This window comes from Girardinichthys multiradiatus, chromosome Y (genome assembly GCF_021462225.1).
Source record: "Girardinichthys multiradiatus isolate DD_20200921_A chromosome Y, DD_fGirMul_XY1, whole genome shotgun sequence".
Lineage (NCBI taxonomy): Eukaryota > Metazoa > Chordata > Actinopteri > Cyprinodontiformes > Goodeidae > Girardinichthys > Girardinichthys multiradiatus.
In genome coordinates this window covers 41,090,786-41,112,133 of record NC_061818.1, presented here as the reverse complement: position 1 = coordinate 41,112,133, position 21,348 = coordinate 41,090,786, and the positions used below count along the sequence as shown (strand labels likewise).

Below are 21,348 nucleotides of genomic sequence, written 5' to 3'. Positions count from 1 at the left end.
TATGCAATAGCGAGTGTGAGGAGCCACAGACCTGCCCCCCTGGACCCAAGACAGAAACGGAGATCTCCGTGCGCCAGACCCCCCACCTAGATGCCCCAAAACCAGACACCCCCCACGTATCCGCCCCTGTGTGGGCAGATGCGGAGGGGCGTCTGGTCCCCCACCCCCACTAGGTGATGGAGCCGATTAAAGGAGCCCAGAGAGACTGATCTGACGTGGAGGCAGAGGGTGTCTCCACTTATGTAATCCAACAAAAGGTCTCTATACTGGTTACTACTAAGAACATTTGTGTTTTTCATGAGGATACTTTTCTTTGCGAGACATAAAACAGTGAAAACCATGTGAACTTAATTTAAGCTTTGTGAACTTGCTGGAGCTCTGGGTAACGTCACTTCCTGTGTTCGCTGTTGCACTCGGTGGATTGTTTGGTGTGTGAAGCTCTCTCGTTTGATCTGATTTCTCTCTACTGTGATATCTCTTACTTCTTCTAATACATAAGCACGTTAAAACACATACTTCCTGTTGCTGCATCTATCGTTTGGGGACTCTCCGTGTTTTACATGGTTTTCTAGTAGTGGTAAGGGGTCGCTAGCTTAGCATTAGCTCCACCATGGCTACCCGTTCTGCTGTTTCTCTCTCTGAGTCTCCTCCTCTCTCCTGCTCTCTCTGTCAGATGTTCAGTTACTCCTCTGCCTCCTTTAGTGATAATGGTACGTATAATAAATGTAGCATTTTGTAGCTTTAGCAGTTCTTCAGCAGAGCCCGTGCAGCCGGGGCCTCAGGCCGGCTGGTTGACGGTACGTAGAAAGCATAGTCCTAGTGGGGGATTTTAACATTCATGTTGACACTGAAGGTGATAGCCTAAATATAGCGTTTAATGCTATCTTAGACTCAGTTGGCTTTGCTCAAAACATTAACAAACATACCCACCTTTGTCTTCATTCTCTGGACCTTGTGCTGACATATGGCATTGAGTGTAAAGATATATTTTCCCATAACCCTGTCCTGTCTGACCATTTCTTAATAACCTTTGAGTTTAATTTAACCGAGTACTCCACACCTGAAAGAAAATTTCATTACAGTAGATCATTATCAGATCATATTTCTCTGGTCCCCTTCCTGATCTGACCAGTGACGACATGTTTAGCCGCATGCTGTCATTCAACCGCTGGCTGTCTAGATGGTGTCCAGAAAACAATGTGGGTTATATTGATAACAGGCGAACATTTTGGGGAAAACCTGGTCTGATCCAGAGAGACGGCATCCATCCCACTTTGGATGGAGCAGCTCTTCTTTCTAGGAATCTGGCCGAATTTATTAGTTCTCCAAACCTCTGACAACCCAGGGTTCAGACCAGGAAGCAGGGTCGTAGTTTAACACTCCTCTCTGCAGCTTCTGTACTGCTACCCACCCATTACCCTATTAAGACAGTGTCTCGCCCACGGCCAAAATTGAATAAATTTAAAAATAATCTAAAAGGAGGAAATCAGGAAAATCTAATAAAAATAAACACAACTCAGAATAAAAAGAAAAATAAAACAATTAAATGCGGCTTACTGAACATAAGATCTCTCTCTTCGAAGACATTGTTAGTTAGTGACCTGATTTGTGACAATCAGTTTGATTTACTTTGCCTCACAGAAACCTGGCTGCAGCAAGAGGATTATGTTACTATAAATGAGTCAACTTCTACTAATTATTTAAATTTTCACATTCCTCGAAATACTGGGCAAGGAGGAGTAGCAGCAACCATCTTTCAGTCCAATTTATTGATTAGTCCCAGACCAATCAATAGCTACAACTCTTTTGAGTATTTAATCCTTAGTTTTCCTCATCCAAATTGCAAAGCACTAAAACCACTTCTGTTTGTTGTTTTGTACCGTCCACCAGGTCCTTACTCTCAATTTTTAGATCAGTTTTCAGACCTTTTATCTGATTTAGTGTTAAATACAGATAAAGTTATTATAGTGGGGGATTTTAACATTCATGTTGACACTGAAAGTGATAGCCTAAATATAGCCTTTAATGCTATCTTAGACTCAATTGGCTTTGCTCAAAACATTAACAAACCTACCCACCTTTGTCTTCATTCTCTGGACCTTGTGCTGACATATGGCATTGAGTGTAAAGACATAACAATATTCTCTCATAACCCGGTCCTGTCTGACCATTTCTTAATAACCTTTGAGTTTAATTTAACCGAGTACTCCACACCTGAAAGAAAATTTCATTATAGTAGATCATTATCAGATGATGCTGTAATAAACTTTAAAGAATCTGTTCCACTTTTAATTTCCTCATTATCACTGAAAAACACAGTGGAGGGCAATAATTTTGTTTCTTCCCCTTCACAAATTGATTCTTTTGTTCATAGTGTTTCTTCACCATTGCGTGATGCATTAGACAATGCAGCCCCCTTGAAAAAGAAGGTAATTATTCATAGGAGGCTAGCTCCTTGGTTTAATTCAGAGCTGCGTACTTTAAAGCACAATGTTAGAAAATTGGAGAGAAAATGGCGCTCTACACACCTAGAGGATTCCTACTTAATCTGGAAAAATAACCTACTGTTGTATAAAAAGACACTTCTCCAAGCTAGAACAGCTTATTTCTCATCATTAATAGAAGAGAACAAGAATAATCCTAGGTTTCTCTTTAGTACAGTTGCTAAACTTACACAGAGTCATAGCTCTGTTGAGCCATCCATTCCCTTAGCTCTTAGCATCCATGACTTTATGGGATTCTTCTTAAATAAAATTGATTCTATTAAAAATAAAATCTTTGACATACTCCTGATGATGATTACGTCATCCTCAGCAGGTGAGACAACATTGGAAATAACCGTAGAACCTGATCTGTGTTTGGACTGTTTTGATCCTGTGGAGCTTCCTGAGTTATCAGAAATATTAGCTTCATCTAAACCTTCAACTTGTATGTTAGACCCAATCCCAACCAAATTATTTAAGGAAGTGTTCCCTCTGATTACCAGCCCCATTTTAGATATGATTAATCTATCTTTAGTAAATGGATCAGAACCACAGGCTTTTAAGTTAGCTGTAATTAAACCTTTACTTAAGAAACCTTCGCTTGATCGAGATGATTTAATAAATTACAGACCTATATCCAATCTTCTATTCTTATCTAAAATCCTTGAGAAAATAGTTGCTAATCAAATGTGTGAACATTTATACAGCAATGACCTGTTTGAAGAGTTTCAGTCAGGTTTCAGAGCTCATCATAGCACTGAAACAGCTCTGCTGAAAGTCACTAATGATATTCTTATAGGCCTCAGATAATGGACTTGTGTCTGTTCTGGTTCTGTTAGATCTCAGTGCTGCATTTGATCCAGTCGATCATAATATTCTCTTAGAAAGGCTGGAATATGCTGTAGGGATCAGGGGAACAGCACTAGGCTGGTTTACATCTTATCTGTCTGACAGATTCCAGTTTGTTCATGTAAATGATAAATCATCTTTAAACTCCAGGGTTAATGGTGGAGTACCACAGGGTTCAGTACTTGGGCCAATTCTCTTCACTATATATATGCTTCCAATAGGTCAAATTATTCAGGCAGCATAGGATAAATTTTCACTGTTACGCTGATGATACTCAGCTTTACTTATCCATAAATCCTGATGAACCCAACCAGTTAGATAGACTACAAGCATGTCTTGAAGATATAAAAACTTGGATGACTTTAAATTTTTTGCTTCTAAATTCAGACAAGACAGAAGTTGTCGTCTTTGGACCGGAGTCTTTAAAAAAGAAACAGCTTAGTCAATCACTTAACCTGGATGGCATTAAATTGACCTCTGATAATAAAGTAAAAATACCTTGGTGTTAACTTTGACTAGGACATGTCATTTAAATCCCATATTAAACAGGTTTCTAGGATTTCCTTCTTTCATCTCTGGAACATTGCCAGAATTAGAAATATCCTGTCCAGGAGTGACGCTGAAAAACTAGTCCATGCATTTGTTACTTCAAGGCTGGACTATTGTAATTCTTTACTATCAGGATGTCCACAAAAGGCAGTTAAAAGCCTTCAGCTGATTCAAAATGCTGCATCAAGAGTTCTGATGAAAATTAAAAAGAGAGATCATATTTCTCCTATTTTAGCTTCCCTTCATTGGCTCCCTGTTAAATCCAGAATATAATTTAAAATTCTCCTCCTCACACATAAAGCCCTTAATGATCTAGCTCCATCATACATCAGAGATCTGATTGGTCCATATGTTCCTAACAGAGCACTTTGTTCTCAGACTGCAGGTTTACTGGTGGTTCCTAGAGTCTCTAGAAGTAGAATGGGAGGCAGATCCTTTAGTTATCAGGCTCCTCTCCTGTGGAACCAGCTCCCAGTTTTAGTCCGTGAGGCAGACACCCTGTCTACTTTTAAGGCTAGGCTTAAAACTTTCCTTTTGGATAAAGCTTATAGTTAGAGTGGCTTAGTTTATCCTGAGCTATCTCTGTAGTTATGCTGCTATAGGCTTAGGCTGCTGGAGGACATAATGACCACTTTCACTCACTCTACTACTTTCTCATACTACTCTCCAATTTTGCATTATTTGCCAGCAGAAGCTTGGACAATGCCCCTAACCTTCTGCTGGCAACAACTTAATGCTCACCTTCTACAGATGATCCACATAGCCCTGTCTTTCAGTGTTTAACCCTTTCTCTCTCCTAGACATGGCTACTGACTGAGCTTCTACTGTGACTAACTCTATGTGCTCTCTTTCAGACTCTAACCTTGAAAACTGGATCAGAGTTTATCTGTTCTTTCTTTCTAGATGAAACGACTAAAGGAGCTACATCCATTAACATTTACTTTTCCTTCCCATAGAAAGGACTCCTGGATCAGTGCTTCTTTGTTCTCTTTGTGTCTCTGCTCTGTTCTCTCAAACCTCCAGTCGGTCGTGGCAGATGGCCGCTCACACTGAGCCTGGTTCTGGTTCTGCTGGAGGTTTCTTCCTGTTAAAAGGGAGTTTTTCCTCTCCACTGTCGCTACATGCATGCTCAGTATGAGGGATTGCTGCAAAGTCAACACCAGTGACTGTCCACTGTCTCTACATGCTCATCCAGGAGGAGTGAATGCTGCAAGTCACTGACTGGATGCAATCTGCTGGGTTTCCTTAGATAGAAAAACTTTTTATCCAATTTGAATAAATAACTGAATCTGACTGAACTGTTCAATGGTTACAATTAATTGGAATGTATGAACCTGACTGTTGTGAAGAACCTTGAGACGACATGTGTTGTGAATTGGCGCTATATAAATAAAACTGAATTGAATTGAATCATCTAAGTTGCCCCACAAGCAAAGTGAGGGGGAAGGTGAAATATTACATCTCAGACACTTTGATAATTCTTCACATATCCGGCACCAGAACCTCTGGACAGGTGTACATCACCATAGGTCCTGGATGTAGTTGTCAGGTATATTGCCTTTGCATTGTAATCAAATAGACCTGTAGAGGGTCCTCTATGAAGGATTTTATTTTGTAATAATTGTAAACCGGGGTTACTTAATGCACTAATTCTTAGTGTAACAAAGATAAATTATTTTTAGAATGAATAAAAACAGATTTAATTTTATTGGATTCAGGGTTTGCTGGAGAGCAAATTAATACAATCAAGATCATTTTGGAAGAATTGTTTTACAATATTTAAGGTTTACTGTGTTTAAAGTATGAAAACTATTATTGGGTTTTTAAATAAATCTAATTTGAAATGATAGCAATAAAGATAGGGCTGCAGGGTGGCGCAGTTGGTGGCCCTGGTGCCTTGCAGCAAGAAGGTCCTGGGTTCGACTCCCGGCCGGGGGTCTTTCTGCATCGAGTTTGCATGTTCTCCCCGTGCATGCGTGGGTTCTCACCAGGTACTCTGGCTTCCTCTCACAATCCAAAAAAGGCATAACATGTTAGGTTAATTGGTCTTTCTCTGTTGCCCTTAGGTGTGAATCTGGAGTGTGTGCGAGGTTGTGTGTCTCTGTGTTGTCCTGCAATGGACTGGCGACCTGTCCAGAGTGGACCCCGCCTCTCCCCCATAGACTGCTGGAGAGGCACCAGCTCCCCCACGACCCACTATGGAGGAATAAAAGAAATAAAGATGTTTTTAACTTTGACATGAGGGTTTCTGCAGAATAACAGACAAGCATCTGAACATTTAATTTATTATTTGACAAAAACGAGTCTGAAATCAAACATGAATTAAAAAGCTGAAATGTGCTGCAGCCGACCTGCAGACTGGATACAGTTCTCGCTCCAAATCCCTGGGAACATCCCAAACTGGGTCAGAACTTTCTTCTGTCTCGGTTATGAAAAGTAGCTACAACATCCACAAACCTGCTTCTTAGACTGCGAGACTCAGAAAGTTGGAAAACAAAGCTGGCGGTTTCTGGAGGTTCTGGTCCGAGATCAGCTGCTCATGAAACCAGTAAACCGGGCCGCTCCTGGTTCCGTCTCCTAGGCAACCCAACTGAGAAGGTTCAAGTTTATAAAAGGAACTCCTATTTATTTAAAAAAATTAAACAGCTTTTCTGTAGATCGTCCAATCAGCTGAAGGAGGAGGAGCTTCAAATCAGCACACTGGACACCGGCACGTGAGTGGACCGCCCACTTTTCGGTACGACGATCGGCTCGTCAGCTGGGAAACGAGAGGACAACGATCAGTTTATTCAGGAGATCCAGTTCTGGTCAACAACTGAAGATTCTACTTGTGGTGACTTCAAGCCAGCAGGCAGGCCTCACCTATGGGGACGTAGTTCTCCGCCCGACTGCGGTCACTCTCGATGAAAAGGGCGGTGGCGAGAAAAAAAGCCCCGCCCACCACGGCGATGAAGGAGCAGAGCATCAGAGAGAGCTGCAGAGAACGAAACTGCCAGAGGAACGAGTCGGTCTTCCTCAGATTGTCGGATAGCTGGGAAGAAAACGGGAAGATGGAAGCTGGTGAGAACATCTGAAGCTGAAGTCCAGATTCAAAAACAGGAATATTTAGCACAGTTCAGTCATCTGTTCCATCAGAACCACGCTTCAATGTTTAACCGGGTTACAGAAAGTTGGACTTTACCTGACCCACTTATCATTTTGATCCATTTTCCAGTTTTTCCACAATCATAGTTTAGTCTGACCCGGTGGAATATTCAGAACCGTTTGGGTTTAGTGCATCTTCAACAACATCGTCCAGGAACTTTGACCCGCTCTGCTTAGCAGAACTGTTTAATTCAGACACACTGAAGGGTACTGCAGCATGAAGAACCTGTTTAAGGTCAGGCTACAGCATCTCTATCAGATTAAAGTCTAGACTTTGACTAGGCCACTTCAAAACCCTCTTTTTTTAGCCATTCAGAGGTGGACTTGCTGGTGTGTTTTGCATGCTGCTGTAGAACCCAAGTGATCTTGAATATAAGGTCACAAACTGATGGTGGGACATTGTCCTGCAGGATTTTCTGCTAGAGATCAGAACTCATGGTTCCATCAATTACGGCTGGTCGTCCAGGTCCTGAAGCAGCAAAGCAGTCCAGACATCACACCAGCACCACCATGTTTAACTGTAGCCATGATGTTCTGGATTTGAACCCCTGTGTTAGTTTAACACCAGATGCAACCAGACCTACACCTTCTACAAAAGGTCCACTCTTCTCTCGTCAGTCCACAAAATATTTTCCTAAAAGTCTTTAGGATCATCAGGATGTTTTTGGTAAATGTGAGACGGGCCTTTGTGTTCTTTTGGGTCAGCAGTGGTTTTGGCCTTGGAACTCTCCCATGGAGGCCATCTCTGCCCAGTCTCTCTTTCCTGGTGTTGAATAATGACCTCTGACCTTAACTGAGGCAGTGAGGCCTGCGGACCTTTAGATGTTGTTCTGGGTTCTTCTGGGACCTCCTGGGTGAGTCGTTGATGAGCTCTTGGAGTCATTCTGCTAGGTCGGCCTCTCCTGGGAAGGTTCTCCACTGTTCCATGTGTTCTCCATGTGTGGACGATGGTTCTCACTGAGGTTTTCTGGAGCCCAGAAGTCTTAGAAACGGCTCTGGAACCATTTCCAGACTGAATGATATCAGATACTTTGTTTCTCATCGGTTCTTGAAGTTCTTTAGATGATGGGTTGCTTTCTGAGATCTTTTAGCCTACTTCAGAAAGGTTCTGTTTAGGTGATTTGTTGATTCTACAGGTCTGGCAGTAATCAGACCTGGGTTTGGTAAGTTTATGATTTATCTATGCTCTTATTTTGAAGCTTCATCACTGCTGAGCTTCAGGTCTGTTTAACTTGTTTGTTCAGCGTGGGAATGTTTCATGTTTGGGATGAAGGTGTGTGGATGTTTGTTGGGAACGTACCACGCCAATCATGTATGGACTTCCAGCGTCTCCCAGCAGGTGAGAGATGACGATCTGCAGAGCTTCAGCCGTGGAGCGGCGGGTCGGGACCACCACGTACTGAACACACAGAGATGGAGCTAAAAACTGGAATCAGCATTTTCCTTCCAAGCAGACAAAACGTCTTTTAAATTTCTCTGGACCAAAGGTTCTACAGATGATACAGTCCAGTCCTGAATTACAAAGATCTATTAAAGATCTTGAGAAGGTTCAAAGAAAGGTCTGGTTTCTTTGAGGGAAACTAAACAAGCTTTGGTCTGGTTAGATGTTCTATAGTTCCTAATAAAACACTTCAGGAAATATACCAACATTAGATTTAAGGTTCTCACCAGCAGGATATCAGCCACGATGGCCCAGTTCATGGACAGGAAGGTCTCCCCGAAGAAAATAAAGGCCTGAGGACACAGAGAAGAGAAATGGTTCTCAGGATGTGTGTGAAAAAACCAACCAGACGTTCTCCCTTGGCCTCTGATGTTGGAGGTGTTTGTAAATGTATTGAAGAGTTTTAACTCTGCTTCAGCAGAGGACTTCTTGTTGGGATAGACCTCCAGAGTGTCCCAGACGGGCCTGATGAAGACCAGATGGTCTGTTTTGGTAAACAGAACCGGATCCAGACCCCTGTGATGGAAACATGAGAAATAACCTTTAATGTGTCAGATATCCCTGGAGGTGCTGCAACCCTCTACCTGAGGAGCTCAGTCTTTAGCTAACACCTTGCTGGAGAACCTTCTGGGTGACTTTCATTCTGAACGAAACCACTCTGTCTCCAAACGTTCTCCAGATCTCTCAGACTGTGAGGTCATCTCCTGCCCTCAACCCTCTTCAGGTGAGCCCACAGATATTCTGTCAGATTTAGTTCTGGACTCTGGCTCGGCTGTTTCAGAAATCTTTTGTCCTCATGGACCTGAAAGTCGTCTTGGACTCACTGAAATTCTGAGAAATAAAATCTCTCCTCATCCTCAGCTTTCCAGCAGACGCTTCAACGTTTGGGCCAAAAATAACTGGGATTTGGACCGGTTCCTAAGATGATCCACTTTAAAGAGACATATCTCTACAGGATGATGCTGCCACTGCTGCGGTGTTGCGCTGTGGGGCTGGTACTCCTCTGGAAGTCTGACCCAAAAGGTCCAATTTGGCTTTATCAGACCATAATAGAATCAGCTAGGAGGTCTTGGGCCTGGATATTTTCTGGAGAACAACCCTCCTCCTTATCCCAAGCACGTACAGAAACTGGACCAGTCCTGCAGTTCTTCAGAGAACCTGTTGCCTGCTCGGCAGCCTATCTGTCCAGTTTCTTTTGACCGGTTCAGGAGAACATTCAACCACATGTTGTCCAGTACTTTGGATATCTGTCACATTAAAGGTTGACCTCAACACATCCCTGCTTCATGGACAGCTGTGTGGAAACCTTCACCCACATCTGAAGGTCGCCGTGGGTTTGGTTTTAGATGAACTCACGTATGTGGCGACGGTGCTTCCCTGAGCGAACACGATGGCCAGGAAGAGGAATGGAGCCGAGAGGAGCAGGCCGGCGGCACACACCAACGGGTCAGCTCGGGGCGTCTTCTTCCTCAGTTGCCGACTCACCTGCACGCCGCTGAAGACGCCCAGCATGCCTGTGATAACGGTGATGATGCCAAAGATCAGGCTGTGGAGGAAAAAGGACCACGGTCAGTTTTCCTGCAGAACTGATAGGTGTTGGATCAGTTCTGACCAGATCAGATCAGACACCTCTCTGAGGAGGCGCAGTGGGCCTCGTCCACACAGGGAGCCTTTTTCCCAGTGAAGATAGCAGCTCTGAAGAGGAACGTCGGGGCCCAGAGAGCCAGAGAGCCCGTCACAAACGCCACGGCCGTGAAGCCGAAGGTAGAGAGGACAAAGCTGCAGCTGCATGGAGAACAGACCGGGTCAGCACAATGAGACAGAATGACCTGAGAGTTCTTAAATGTTAGGTCACCTACTTCCTGCTGAGCGCCTGCAGGTCGGTCACCCAGCTTGTCTGGTGCAGCTCCGCCCGAGCCTCCACGGCTCCTCGCTTCGGCTCCTGGACCACGAAGAGCAGCAGCAGGACGGCGATCAGACCAAGCGCCGGGGTCACTCGCAGAGCCCAGTGCCAGTCCTTCGCTACGACGCTGACCTGAGATCCTACGATGTATCCCAGACCGCTGGCAGGAGGAGAAACGGCCCGATTCCAGGTCAGAGGAGGAAATCATGAGGACACAAGTCAATAAAATCCAGAGCATTTCTGGCACATCTTTTTAGATGATTTTCAATCAAAAACATGTTTTGAGCCTCTTTTCCTGCGCCAACAGGTCAGAAAGTCAAACATCCGGGTTATCACATCGTAGTTATTATTAATAATAACTTCTAATAATACCATGAAAATAAATGAACACTAAATAATAATAACAGCACTGGACTACTGGGTTCTCATGGAACAATGAAGATCCAATAATAATAACAATAATAATGATGATGGCATTAATATTAACCCGGAGAGCTTCGGTGTTTTGGACATTTTTAACCGTTTCTGTCTCGTCTCTGAGGGCGGATCTGGAGGAGACCGACCTGCCCACTGGGATGGCGAAGTAGAAGATGGACAGCATGCAGGTCCTCTTCTCTTTGACGTAGAGGTCGGCGATGATGGTGGGAGCGATGGTGGAGTAGCTGGCCTCGCCCACCCCGACCAGACCTCGGGTCAGCAGCAGGGCCCAGAAATGCTGCAGCCAGACACAAACGCATAGTTAGGCAGCAGGATGAGCTTTGGGTCCACCACAGCTTCCCAGAGGTGTGAGAGGAAGATCAAGGAACCATCAGAAAAACCTGCTTCACTGTAGCAAACCCGACCGGGTCCAGTGTGAGCCCGGTCTCTGTGCGGCTCTACAGATGCTTCAACACACCTGCTCTCTGAAAGCTTGACTCACCTGTTTGGGCGTGTAGGAGCTGGTGAGCGTCACCACGGACCAGAACGTGATGCCGCCACACATGATGTACTTCCTGTTGTACCTGTCACCAAGGTAACCAAATACTGGAGCCAGGATCATGTAGCTGCAGATAAAAACTGTCCAGAGAAACACAGAAAGCAGAGGATGATCTCCAGCAGCAGAGCTTACATCAGATATCTCCATCGGAACCATTTCCATCACTGAAGGTGCTTCCTGCAAAAGTCTGGAGGTTTCATTAGAAACTAATTAGGCTTAATTAGAGACAGCTCTTCTTATCTGGAGGCCACTCTGGTACCATCTGGACCAGGATAGCAGCAGGAGACCAATCACGTAGTTCGTTAGATGGGAGGAGAAATTATTGAGTTCAAAACCAAGATCCCGTTGAACAACAAGTTAGCGTCACATCCAGAGGAAAACTACTGCATTCGGTTCTGATTCTAGAGCTGCATACCCGGGTCAGGACTTATCAGTGTGTGCTGATCTCTGAGGCCCAGTGGACTGATGGTTCTGTGTAATGGCTGAGAAGCTGAAGTTAGTGGAGAGCGCCAGCTAAAATGTGAAGAGAATCATCAGAATCGATGTGGTTCGGAGCAATACTCAAGAGATAATATCCTAATGAAATGTTCTCCTAATATCGTGCAGCTCTACTAGGTTCTCCAGACCTGGAACTGGATAGCAGAAAATCTCTGACTTCTCACAGCTCAGGAGGTTCTGTATGAAAGACACGCTTCACATATTTCTCTGGTTCCCTCCCCGATCGGACCAGTAACGACATGTTTAGCCGCATGCTGTCATTCCACTGCTGGCTGTCTAGGTGGTGTCCAGAAAACAAAGTGGGTTATATTGATAACAGGCGAACATTTTGGGGAAAACCTGGTCTGATCCAGAGAGACGGCATCCATCCCACTTTGGATGGAGCAGCTCTTCTTTCTAGGAATCTGACCGAATTTATTAGTTCTCCAAAACTCTGACAACCCAGGGTTCAGACCAGGAAGTAGGGTCGTAGTTTAACACTCCTCTCTGCAGCTTCTGTACTGCTACCCACCCATTACCCTATTAAGACAGTGTCTCACCCACGGCCAAAACTGAACAGATTAAAATATAATCTAAAAGGAGGAAATCAGGAAAATCTCATAAAAATCGATGCTGTAACAACCTTTAAAGAATCTGTTCCACTTTTAATTTCCTCATTATCACTGAAAAGCACAGTGGAGGGCAATAATTTTGTTTCTGCCCCTTCACAAATTGATTCTCTTGTTCATAGTGTTTCTTCATCATTGCGTGATGCATTAGACAATGCAGCCCCCTTGAAAAAGAAGGTAATTATTTATAGGAGGCTAGCTCCTTGGTTTAATTCAGAGCTGCATACTTTAAAGCACAACGTTAGAAAATTGGAGAGAAAATGGCGCTCTACACACCTAGAGGATTCCTACTTAATCTAGAAAAATAACCTACTGTTGTATAAAAAGACACTTCACCAAGCTAGAACAGCTTATTTCTCATCATTAATAGAAGAGAACAAGAATAATCCTAGGTTTCTCTTTAGTTGCTAAACTTACACAGAGTCATAGCTCTGTTGAGCCATCCATTCCCTTAGCTCTTAGCATCCATGACTTTATGGGATTCTTCTTAAATAAAATTGATTCTATTAAAAATAAAATCTTTGACATACTCCTGAAGATGATTACTTCATCCTCAGCAAGTGAGACAACATTGGAAATAACTGCAGAACCTGATTGTGTTTGGACTGTTTTGATCCTGTGGAGCTTCCTGAGTTATCAGAAATATTAGCTTCATCTAAACCTTCAACTTGTATGTTAGACCCAATCCCAACCAAATTATTTAAGGAAGTGTTCCCTCTGATAACCAGCCCCATTTTAGATATGATTAATCTATCTTTAGTAAATGGATCAGAACCACAGGCTTTTAAGTTAGCTGTAATTAAACCTTTACTTAAGAAACCTTTGCTTGATCGAGATGATTTAATAAATTACAGACCTATATCCAATCTTCCATTCTTATCTAAAAGTCTTGAGAAAATAGTTGCTAATCAAATGTGTGAACATTTATACAGCAATGACCTGTTTGAAGAGTTTCAGTCAGGTTTCAGAGCTCATCATAACACTGAAACAGCTCTGCTGAAAGTCACTAATGATATTCTTATGGTCTCAGATAATGGACTTGTGTCTGTTCTGGTTCTGTTAGATCTCAGTGCTGCATTTGATCCAGTCGATCATAATATTCTCTTAGAAAGGCTGGAATATGCTGTAGGGATCAGGGGAACAGCGCTAGGCTGGTTTAAATCTTATCTGTCTGACAGATTCCAGTTTGTTCATGTAAATGATAAATCATCTTTAAACTCCAGGGTTAATTGTGGAGTACCACAGGGTTCAGTACTTGGGCCAATTCTCTTCACTATATATATGCTTCCAATAGGTCAAATTATCAGGCAGCATAGGATAAATTTTCACTGTTACGCTGATGATACTCAGCTTTACTTATCCATAAATCCTGATGAACCCAACCAGTTAGATAGACTACAAGCATGTCTTGAAGATATAAAAACTTGGATGACTTTAAATTTTCTGCTTCTAAATTCAGACAAGACAGAAGTTGTCGTCTTTGGACCGGAGTCTTTAAAAAAGAAACTGCTTAGTCAATCACTTAACCTGGATGGCATTAAATTGACCTCTGATAATAAAGTAAAAAACCTTGGTGTTAACTTTGACTAGGACATGTCATTTAAATCCCATATTAAACAGGTTTCTAGGATTTCCTTCTTTCATCTCCAGAACATTGCCAAAATTAGAAATATCCTGTCCAGGAGTGACGCTGAAAAACTAGTCCATGCATTTGTTACTTCAAGGCTGGACTATTGTAATTCTTTACTATCAGGATGTCCACAAAATGCAGTTAAAAGCCTTCAGCTGATTCAAAATGCTGCAGCAAGAGTTCTGATGAAAATTAAAAAGAGAGATCATATTTCTCCTATTTTAGCTTCCCTTCATTGGCTCCCTGTTAAATCCAGAATAGAATTTAAAATTCTCCTCCTCACATATAAAGCCCTTAATGATCTAGCTCCATCATACATCAGAGATCTGATTGGTCCATATGTTCCTAACAGAGCACTTTGTTCTCAGACTGCAGGTTTACTGGTGGTTCCTAGAGTCTCTAGAAGTAGAATGGGAGGCAGATCCTTTAGTTATCAGGCTCCTCTCCTGTGGAACCAGCTCCCAGTTTTAGTCCGTGAGGCAGACACCCTGTCTACTTTTAAGGCTAGGCTTAAAACTTTCCTTTTTGATAAAGCTTATAGTTAGAGTGGCTTAGGTTATCCTGAACTATCTCTGTAGTTATGCTGCTATAGGCTTAGGCTGCTGGAGGACATATTGACCACTTTCACCCTCTCTGCTACTTTCTCATACTACTCTCCAATTTTGTATTATTTGCTGTTATTTCAGCTTTTAACTTTGTTCTCTCTTTTCTCTTCCTAGAAGCTACACCTGGCCTGACTCTGTGTCTACCTGTGACACCTTTCTGGAGAGGGTCATCATCCAAGCTTCTGCTGGCAACAACTTAATGCTCACCTTCTACAGATGATCCACATGACCCTGTCTTTTAGTGTTTAACCCTTTCTCTCTCCTAGACATGGATACTGACTGAGCTTCTACTGTGACTAACTCTATGTTCTCTCTTTCAGACTCTAACCTTGAAAACTGGCTCAGAGTTTATCTGTTCTTTCTTTCTAGATGAAACCACTAAAGGAGCTACATCCATTAACATTTACTTTTCCTTCCCATAGAAAGTACTCCTGGATCAGTGCTTCTTTGTTCTCTTTGTGTCTCTGCTCTGTTCTCTCAAACCCCCAGTCGGTCGTGGCAGATGGCCGCTCACACTGAGCCTGGTTCTGGTTCTGCTGGAGGTTTCTTCCTGTTAAAAGGGAGTTTTTCCTCTCCACTGTCGCTACATGCATGCTCAGTATGAGGGATTGCTGCAAAGTCAACACCAGTGACTGTCCACTGTCTCTACATGCTCATCCAGGAGGAGTGAATGCTGCAAGTCACTGACTGGATGCAATCTGCTGGGTTTCCTTAGATAGAAAAACTTTTTATCCAATTTGAATAAATAACTGAATCTGACTGAACTGTTCAATGATTACGATTAATAGGAATGTATGAACCTGACTGTTGTGAAGAACCTTGAGACGACATGTGTTGTGAATTGGCGCTCTATAAATAAACTGAATTGAATATTTAAATCTGGGTCAGAACCCAGTTCCTGCTGAGTCAGGACTCAGATAAAGACCTGCTTTCTCTCGGACCAGAGCCTGACTGCAGGCGGGCCCACTCATCAAGATCCACTTTGTTCTGGTATCAGTAAAGTGTTCTCACCTGTTTGCAATAAGCCAGATTTCCCATCACCAATGTTGAAGTAGCTCTCGATGTCAGGAAGGACTCCTGGAGGAACAACAATCAGGGTTATTGACAGGAAGAAACAAACTGCTGACATGTTCCACAAGAACAACGAAGAAACTAGTTTAATCTGAACTTTCATTTGGTTCTGACCTCAGCATATTAAAGCCGAGGATTCTACCTCCTACAGGACGTCTGATCCATATTATCCTTCTTTAGCATCTTCTTTAAGTCAAAATTAGTTTGGATTTTGTTAAATCCATCCGAAACTCGTAGAAAGTCAAAAATAAAAGTAAGAAAACTTTGACTTGTGGTCAAGTTCTTTAAATGTTTCCAGATTAACCTTTCCTGGCTGTCTGGAGTCTACAGAGAAGCAACTCCATCCATCTGTTCTTCACACCTTTACCTGCTAGAACAGAGAAGCTCACTGTGGATCATCTGCACATCCTGAGACCTAAACCCAAACAGGGAGACCAGGACCTGTGGACCCGGACTTGATGTTGGGAGCCAGTTTTGTTAGAGCAGAGTTGCTGGTCGTCTGTATTCAGAGGAATCAGATTCTGGGTCTGATTCCTGATGTGTTTGGGATCACTGTTCTCTTAGTGACCCGTTTGGGCCAAGGTTCAGCTGTCGGACTGATTTGACTCATCTCTAGAGGAGATCATGGTTCACTCAGTTTCCTCATGGCCTGGACCTGTGGCTGCAAAACAAGCCCATATAATCAGCCCTCCACTACCGTGCTTGACCATCGGATGTCGTCCCAGAAGTCCTGGTCTTCATCAAGATGCAGCTTTATGACCTCAGACCTGCTGTCATCCTGTTTTTAGATAGAAGAACCTTTCTCCTTCACCTCTTTCAAACAGCCATACTGGTTCAGTGTCATGACCTTTAACCTGGTAATTGAGGTCTGTAGAGTCAGAGATGGAGCTCTTGGCTTTCTGGTCATTTTTCTGAGCTTCACACCTTGGACTGAATCTGCTGGGACATCATCTCCAGCTGGCTGAGATGTTTTCCTCTTGGGAATGATCTTCCTCTCTGTGGAAGCGACTTTCAGGTTTTTTTATTGGCTTCATTGCTCAGCCTCACTCCAGAAACGTTCAGGTTTTGATTTATTGGTTCTGCACAGCCTGTAAATTAATGAAAAATGCGTGGAAATAAAATGTTTGTGTGGAGAAGCTGTTGATGGACTCTGTACCTGCCACGGTGAAGCGGTCCATGTAGTTGAGCAGGTTGATGTAACAGAGGATGAAGACGGTCAGCAGCGCTCGGACCCTGGACACCCCGCTGGCTGACTCCTCTTCCTCCCGCTGCCTCTCAGCCCCTCCCTCCAGAGGCTCGGTCTCGTTGTCGGAGGAGAAGAACGGCGCCGAGTCCGACATGTGCTCACCCAGAGGCATGGCGGCAGCTGAGGAACCCAAGATATTTTATTACACTTGATGGAGATTCTATAAAATGTTCCCAACACAAAAACTGAAAGAGAAATCAACAATCAGAGCTGCGATACGGAAAAATCCTGTCTATCCTGTTTCTGTAGAACCTCCTTCATCTGAACCGCACCGGGTCTGCTGCTGCTGCAGAGCTTCATATGAGCAGATAAGAAGATGATGATGAAGCGGATAAAGTGGAGTGAAAGCACAGCCATGTGACTCTGGATGTTAAACTGGTTTTTAACAAGAAGAGGAACCAAACTCCCAGTTAATGTGAACTACAGAGAGAAAAATGACAACTCTACAGTTCTGTAGAAGTGAAGGTTACCAGACCGTGTGTTTCCTAAACTCAGTGCAACAAACAAATACTGGTTACTCAAAGCAGGTACGTCCAGGTGTTTGCATATCCAGAAAAAGCAACACTTCCTTAGTTTCAAACAGAGAGATGAGGACTACCAGGTTTCATCTTTAAAAGACCTTTTCACTTGTTGGCTGTTTGGAATCTTTAATAAATAAGATTATTAATAGTTTCTACATGTATGCTGCTGACACTACAATACGATACTACTACTGCTCCATAGCAGGAACACACTTCTGATTTCTGATTATTTTACACTGAATATTTCTAAACAAACGATATTAAAAAAACTCAAATTGCAAAAAGAAAATGAAGGATTTTGAGAAACATTGAAAGAATCAAACAGAGATTTGATCCATATTTGTTGTGTAAAATTCGGATTATTTTAAAACAAAAATAATCAACGGAAACTTCTTTTCGATCTCCACACTGCAGGATTTCAGACCTCCAGCCAAACAGCTGCTGCTTTTCAACGCAACAAACTCCACTCAAATTTCAGCCAATTTTCTTTTCTTTGCTTCGCAGAAGTCGGAAAGTTGATTTTTTATTGAGTTAAACGAAACGTAAAACATTTTTCAGGTTCCCTTCTTAATTCGGCACCAGTACCATGAAACAGGAACAAACAGAAACAGAACCATCCCAGAACCCCCGACCCCTCCCGGTGTTGTTTACCTGTTGGGGTGAATCAGGACGACTCTCTCTGGCTCCTTCTGCTGCCGATTTCAAATCTTCCAACTGAAAGTTATAAAACTTACATAGAAGCCATGTTGTCCGTTTACAGTTAAAACTTGTCAGGAGACTCAAAGAAAAGGGGAATTAGACTTAAAATCTAAAAGATTTCCACCGAACCGCTCAGAAATGACACTTCTTCACCGCCGCCATCATCCAGCTGAGCCAACTTCCGCTCTGAGGCTCACATGACTTGATCAGCGAGTCACATGACTTGATCAGCGAGTCACATGACGGGATCGATTAAGGTAGACTGGCTCCTGTCTGGCTGAAAAATATGTGCTTTATTACACTCCTGCTTATTGACCATGGCCACTGACTGGCTAGCCTCGACCTTTGCTTAAAATATAATATTGTCTGCAGACAAGCGTCATTTAATGAGGTAATTAAAGCTTCCCGATGCTGTGAAAAGGTTAACACTCCGATTCTCCCTCAAATAAAACTGATTTAACTACATTTTACATCAGTCATTTTCTAGATAAGCTTCTTCAACGTACCCGAATTACAATCAAACACAAACTATCAAGCAACTTTTTTCTAAATCAAACATTAGAACCAAATATATTTCTTACCTGTAAGACATAAAATAAAAGCAATCCATTTCTAAGTTCTGAGTAATTTTATCCATCCAACGAGTTTTTGGCATTGATCATAACTGCTGTCTGTGAAACGGACATGGAAAGGACCGATCATGTGTTTTTCCACAATATGAAGGCCTACTCTGGGACTTTTTGGAGGACATGCTGGACTGGTTATCAACAAGACTCCAGATCACTCCCTTCACAAGAAATCATATTATATTTGGTATTAATTTGGAAAACAGAAAGTCTGACTAGATTGTAAACAACCTGATTATCCTAGCAAAATTATAGAAAACTTCCAAATGAAGGAAAATAAAGCCAATTTATGTCTTCAAAAGTCTCTTCTGGAAAATCACCTTCTGGTAGCATATGAAGAATATGCGACATTCACCCCTAATGGACTTGCACAGGTCATAACATCATTACTTTTGTATTTGATTTGTTCCCTGTATTTTATTTTATTTTTGTGTTGTTGGATCTGCTTTCATTTATGCTTAAATGTGCCCTATGGAGAGATGTTGTATATGTCATTACTGATATGCCTTAATAATGCTAAATGAACCTCCTTCAATTAAAAAGAAAAAGTTCAGGCTGGCTGAGGAGCCTGGGAGGCTGGGTGGAAGAAGGACATGGCAGGCAGGAGGAAGTAGGGTTGGCGGTGTGGAGGCGAGCTAGTGGTTTCCTGGAACTGGTTCCTGACTGGACTGGACTGATGACGGCTAAGATTATAGCGGTTTAAAGGAGGGAGTCAGCTCAGGCTTTTAGGAGAAGGAACCAGTTTGAATATATAGTTGTAGAAGTTTGGAAAAGGAAGGTCAACTTTAAAAGGCTTCTATATGAACTTTCGTCATTTACATGGAAAAGTGTCTTAATGCGGCTCATGATGGCGGCAGGTAAACACGCAGCGGCTCAAAGCTCTCCGTTATTTTCTTATTTTTTTATGTTTTTAATGTTTTTGGTCTGTTTTTTGTTATCTGGTCAGACAGCTGAAGCACTAAAACAGTGCAGCAGGGAAGAACTACTGAAAATTAAGGATCAGACTTCCCAATTTGTATTTCTAAAGCGGGATTTTATCCCACCAGAGCTACGACGGTTAGAGGAGGTTTTTACTGTTACACCTCTGTGGCCCAAGAGACAGAAAAGATAACCCAAACAAAAATGGGGCAAACGGAGCGGCATACACGCTAGGTTACGAGCAAAACCACACAGACCGGCTCTGCCCAACCTTTTCATCGCTAACGTCAGGTCTCTCGTCAACAAACTAGATGGGATTTGTGTACGAATCGCCTCCCGAAGGATAAACGGCTGTGCTATGATTGTCACTGAAACATGGCTGGATAACAACATCCCTGATGCTGCTATGGAGCTTGAGGAGCGCATTTTGTTCCGGGCAGACAGAACTGCAGCATCAGCCAAGAGTAAAGGTGGATGTCTGGCCTTGTATGTACACAACTCCTGGTGCATAGCCACTAAAACCATTGGAACATTTTGCTCACCTGACCTGGAATATTTGGTGGTAAAGTGCAGATCGTTCAAGCTGGTAGAGTTCTGCTCCATTCTGATCGTTGCTGTCTATATCCACCAAAAGCTAATACTAAGATGGCTCTGGAGGAGCTCTACTGCCTGATAAGCAGACAGATGAACGCTCACCCTAGGACAGTTGTGATAGTGGGTGGAGATTTTAATCATGCAGAACTCAAGACTGTTCTCCCCAAATTGCACAAATTCATAAATTTTCCAACAAGAGATAAAAATATCCTGGATCAGGTCTATTGTAACATCAAAGGGGCATTCGAGGCTGCTGCTGGTCCACATCTGGGCCTGTCTGACCACATCACTGCTCAACTCATCCCTGTCAGACCCCTGACCTGCAGATCAAAGCCCATCATCAAAACTGTTCAGGTCTGGACTGAGGAGGCCACCTCATCGCTCTGGGACTGCTTCGAGATCACTCAATGGGAGGTTTTCAAAGAGAGATCAGATCTCGAGGGCTACACATCAGCTGTACTGACGCTGCTCAGAGCCCGTGATGCTGCCTACAGGTCATCTGACAGGCTGGCTTACAGTAATGCCCGAAGAGAGCTGAAAAAAGGAATACAACTGGCAAAGCAGAAGTACAGGAGACGCATTGAGGTACAGTTCAATACCAATGTTGGGACCACACAGCCATGGGTGTTCAACACTAAAACTCCGGTACATACTTTCCTGGAACCTTTCAAAATAAAGTGCATTAACCTTCTTCCAGCACAGCCAGGAAATGGGGTAACTGCGGACTTCCTGTGGCGCCAATACCCAAATAAAAGCCCCACCTTTCCACAAGTCTTTCTCTTCCACACCGATGACCATCGGGTCAGGAGGGAACACAGCGCGCTGAATGTCTTTTGCTGGCAAAAGGACATAAATTCAACTGGATCCAAGGACCGATCATATGCAAAAGTTAAGTAGAATGAAATACTGTCTGTATATCCGGTATTTTCATTCATGAACGGAGAAATTAAGGTGTAAGAGTTGCTTACATTTTCTCTTCGAGGCCCC

The 21,348-nt window shown here is 43.0% G+C and overlaps 1 protein-coding gene across 1 annotated transcript; it reads right to left on the bottom strand.

Moving 5' to 3' along the window:
• Positions 1–6,150: 6,150 nt before the first annotated feature.
• LOC124863710 (protein spinster homolog 1-like) lies at positions 6,151–18,362 on the bottom strand. Its single transcript, XM_047358151.1, has 12 exons — positions 18,176–18,362; positions 16,914–17,123; positions 15,698–15,763; positions 11,289–11,425; positions 10,933–11,084; positions 10,326–10,529; positions 10,096–10,251; positions 9,823–10,012; positions 8,694–8,759; positions 8,326–8,424; positions 6,744–6,912; positions 6,151–6,639 (listed from the first exon to the last, which is right to left on the bottom strand). The coding sequence occupies exons 2-12, from the start codon at positions 17,113–17,115 to the stop codon at positions 6,569–6,571; spliced, it is 1,512 nt and encodes a 503-aa protein (XP_047214107.1). The 5' UTR covers positions 17,116–17,123; positions 18,176–18,362; the 3' UTR covers positions 6,151–6,568.
• Between the last annotated feature and the right edge of the window lie 2,986 nt (positions 18,363–21,348).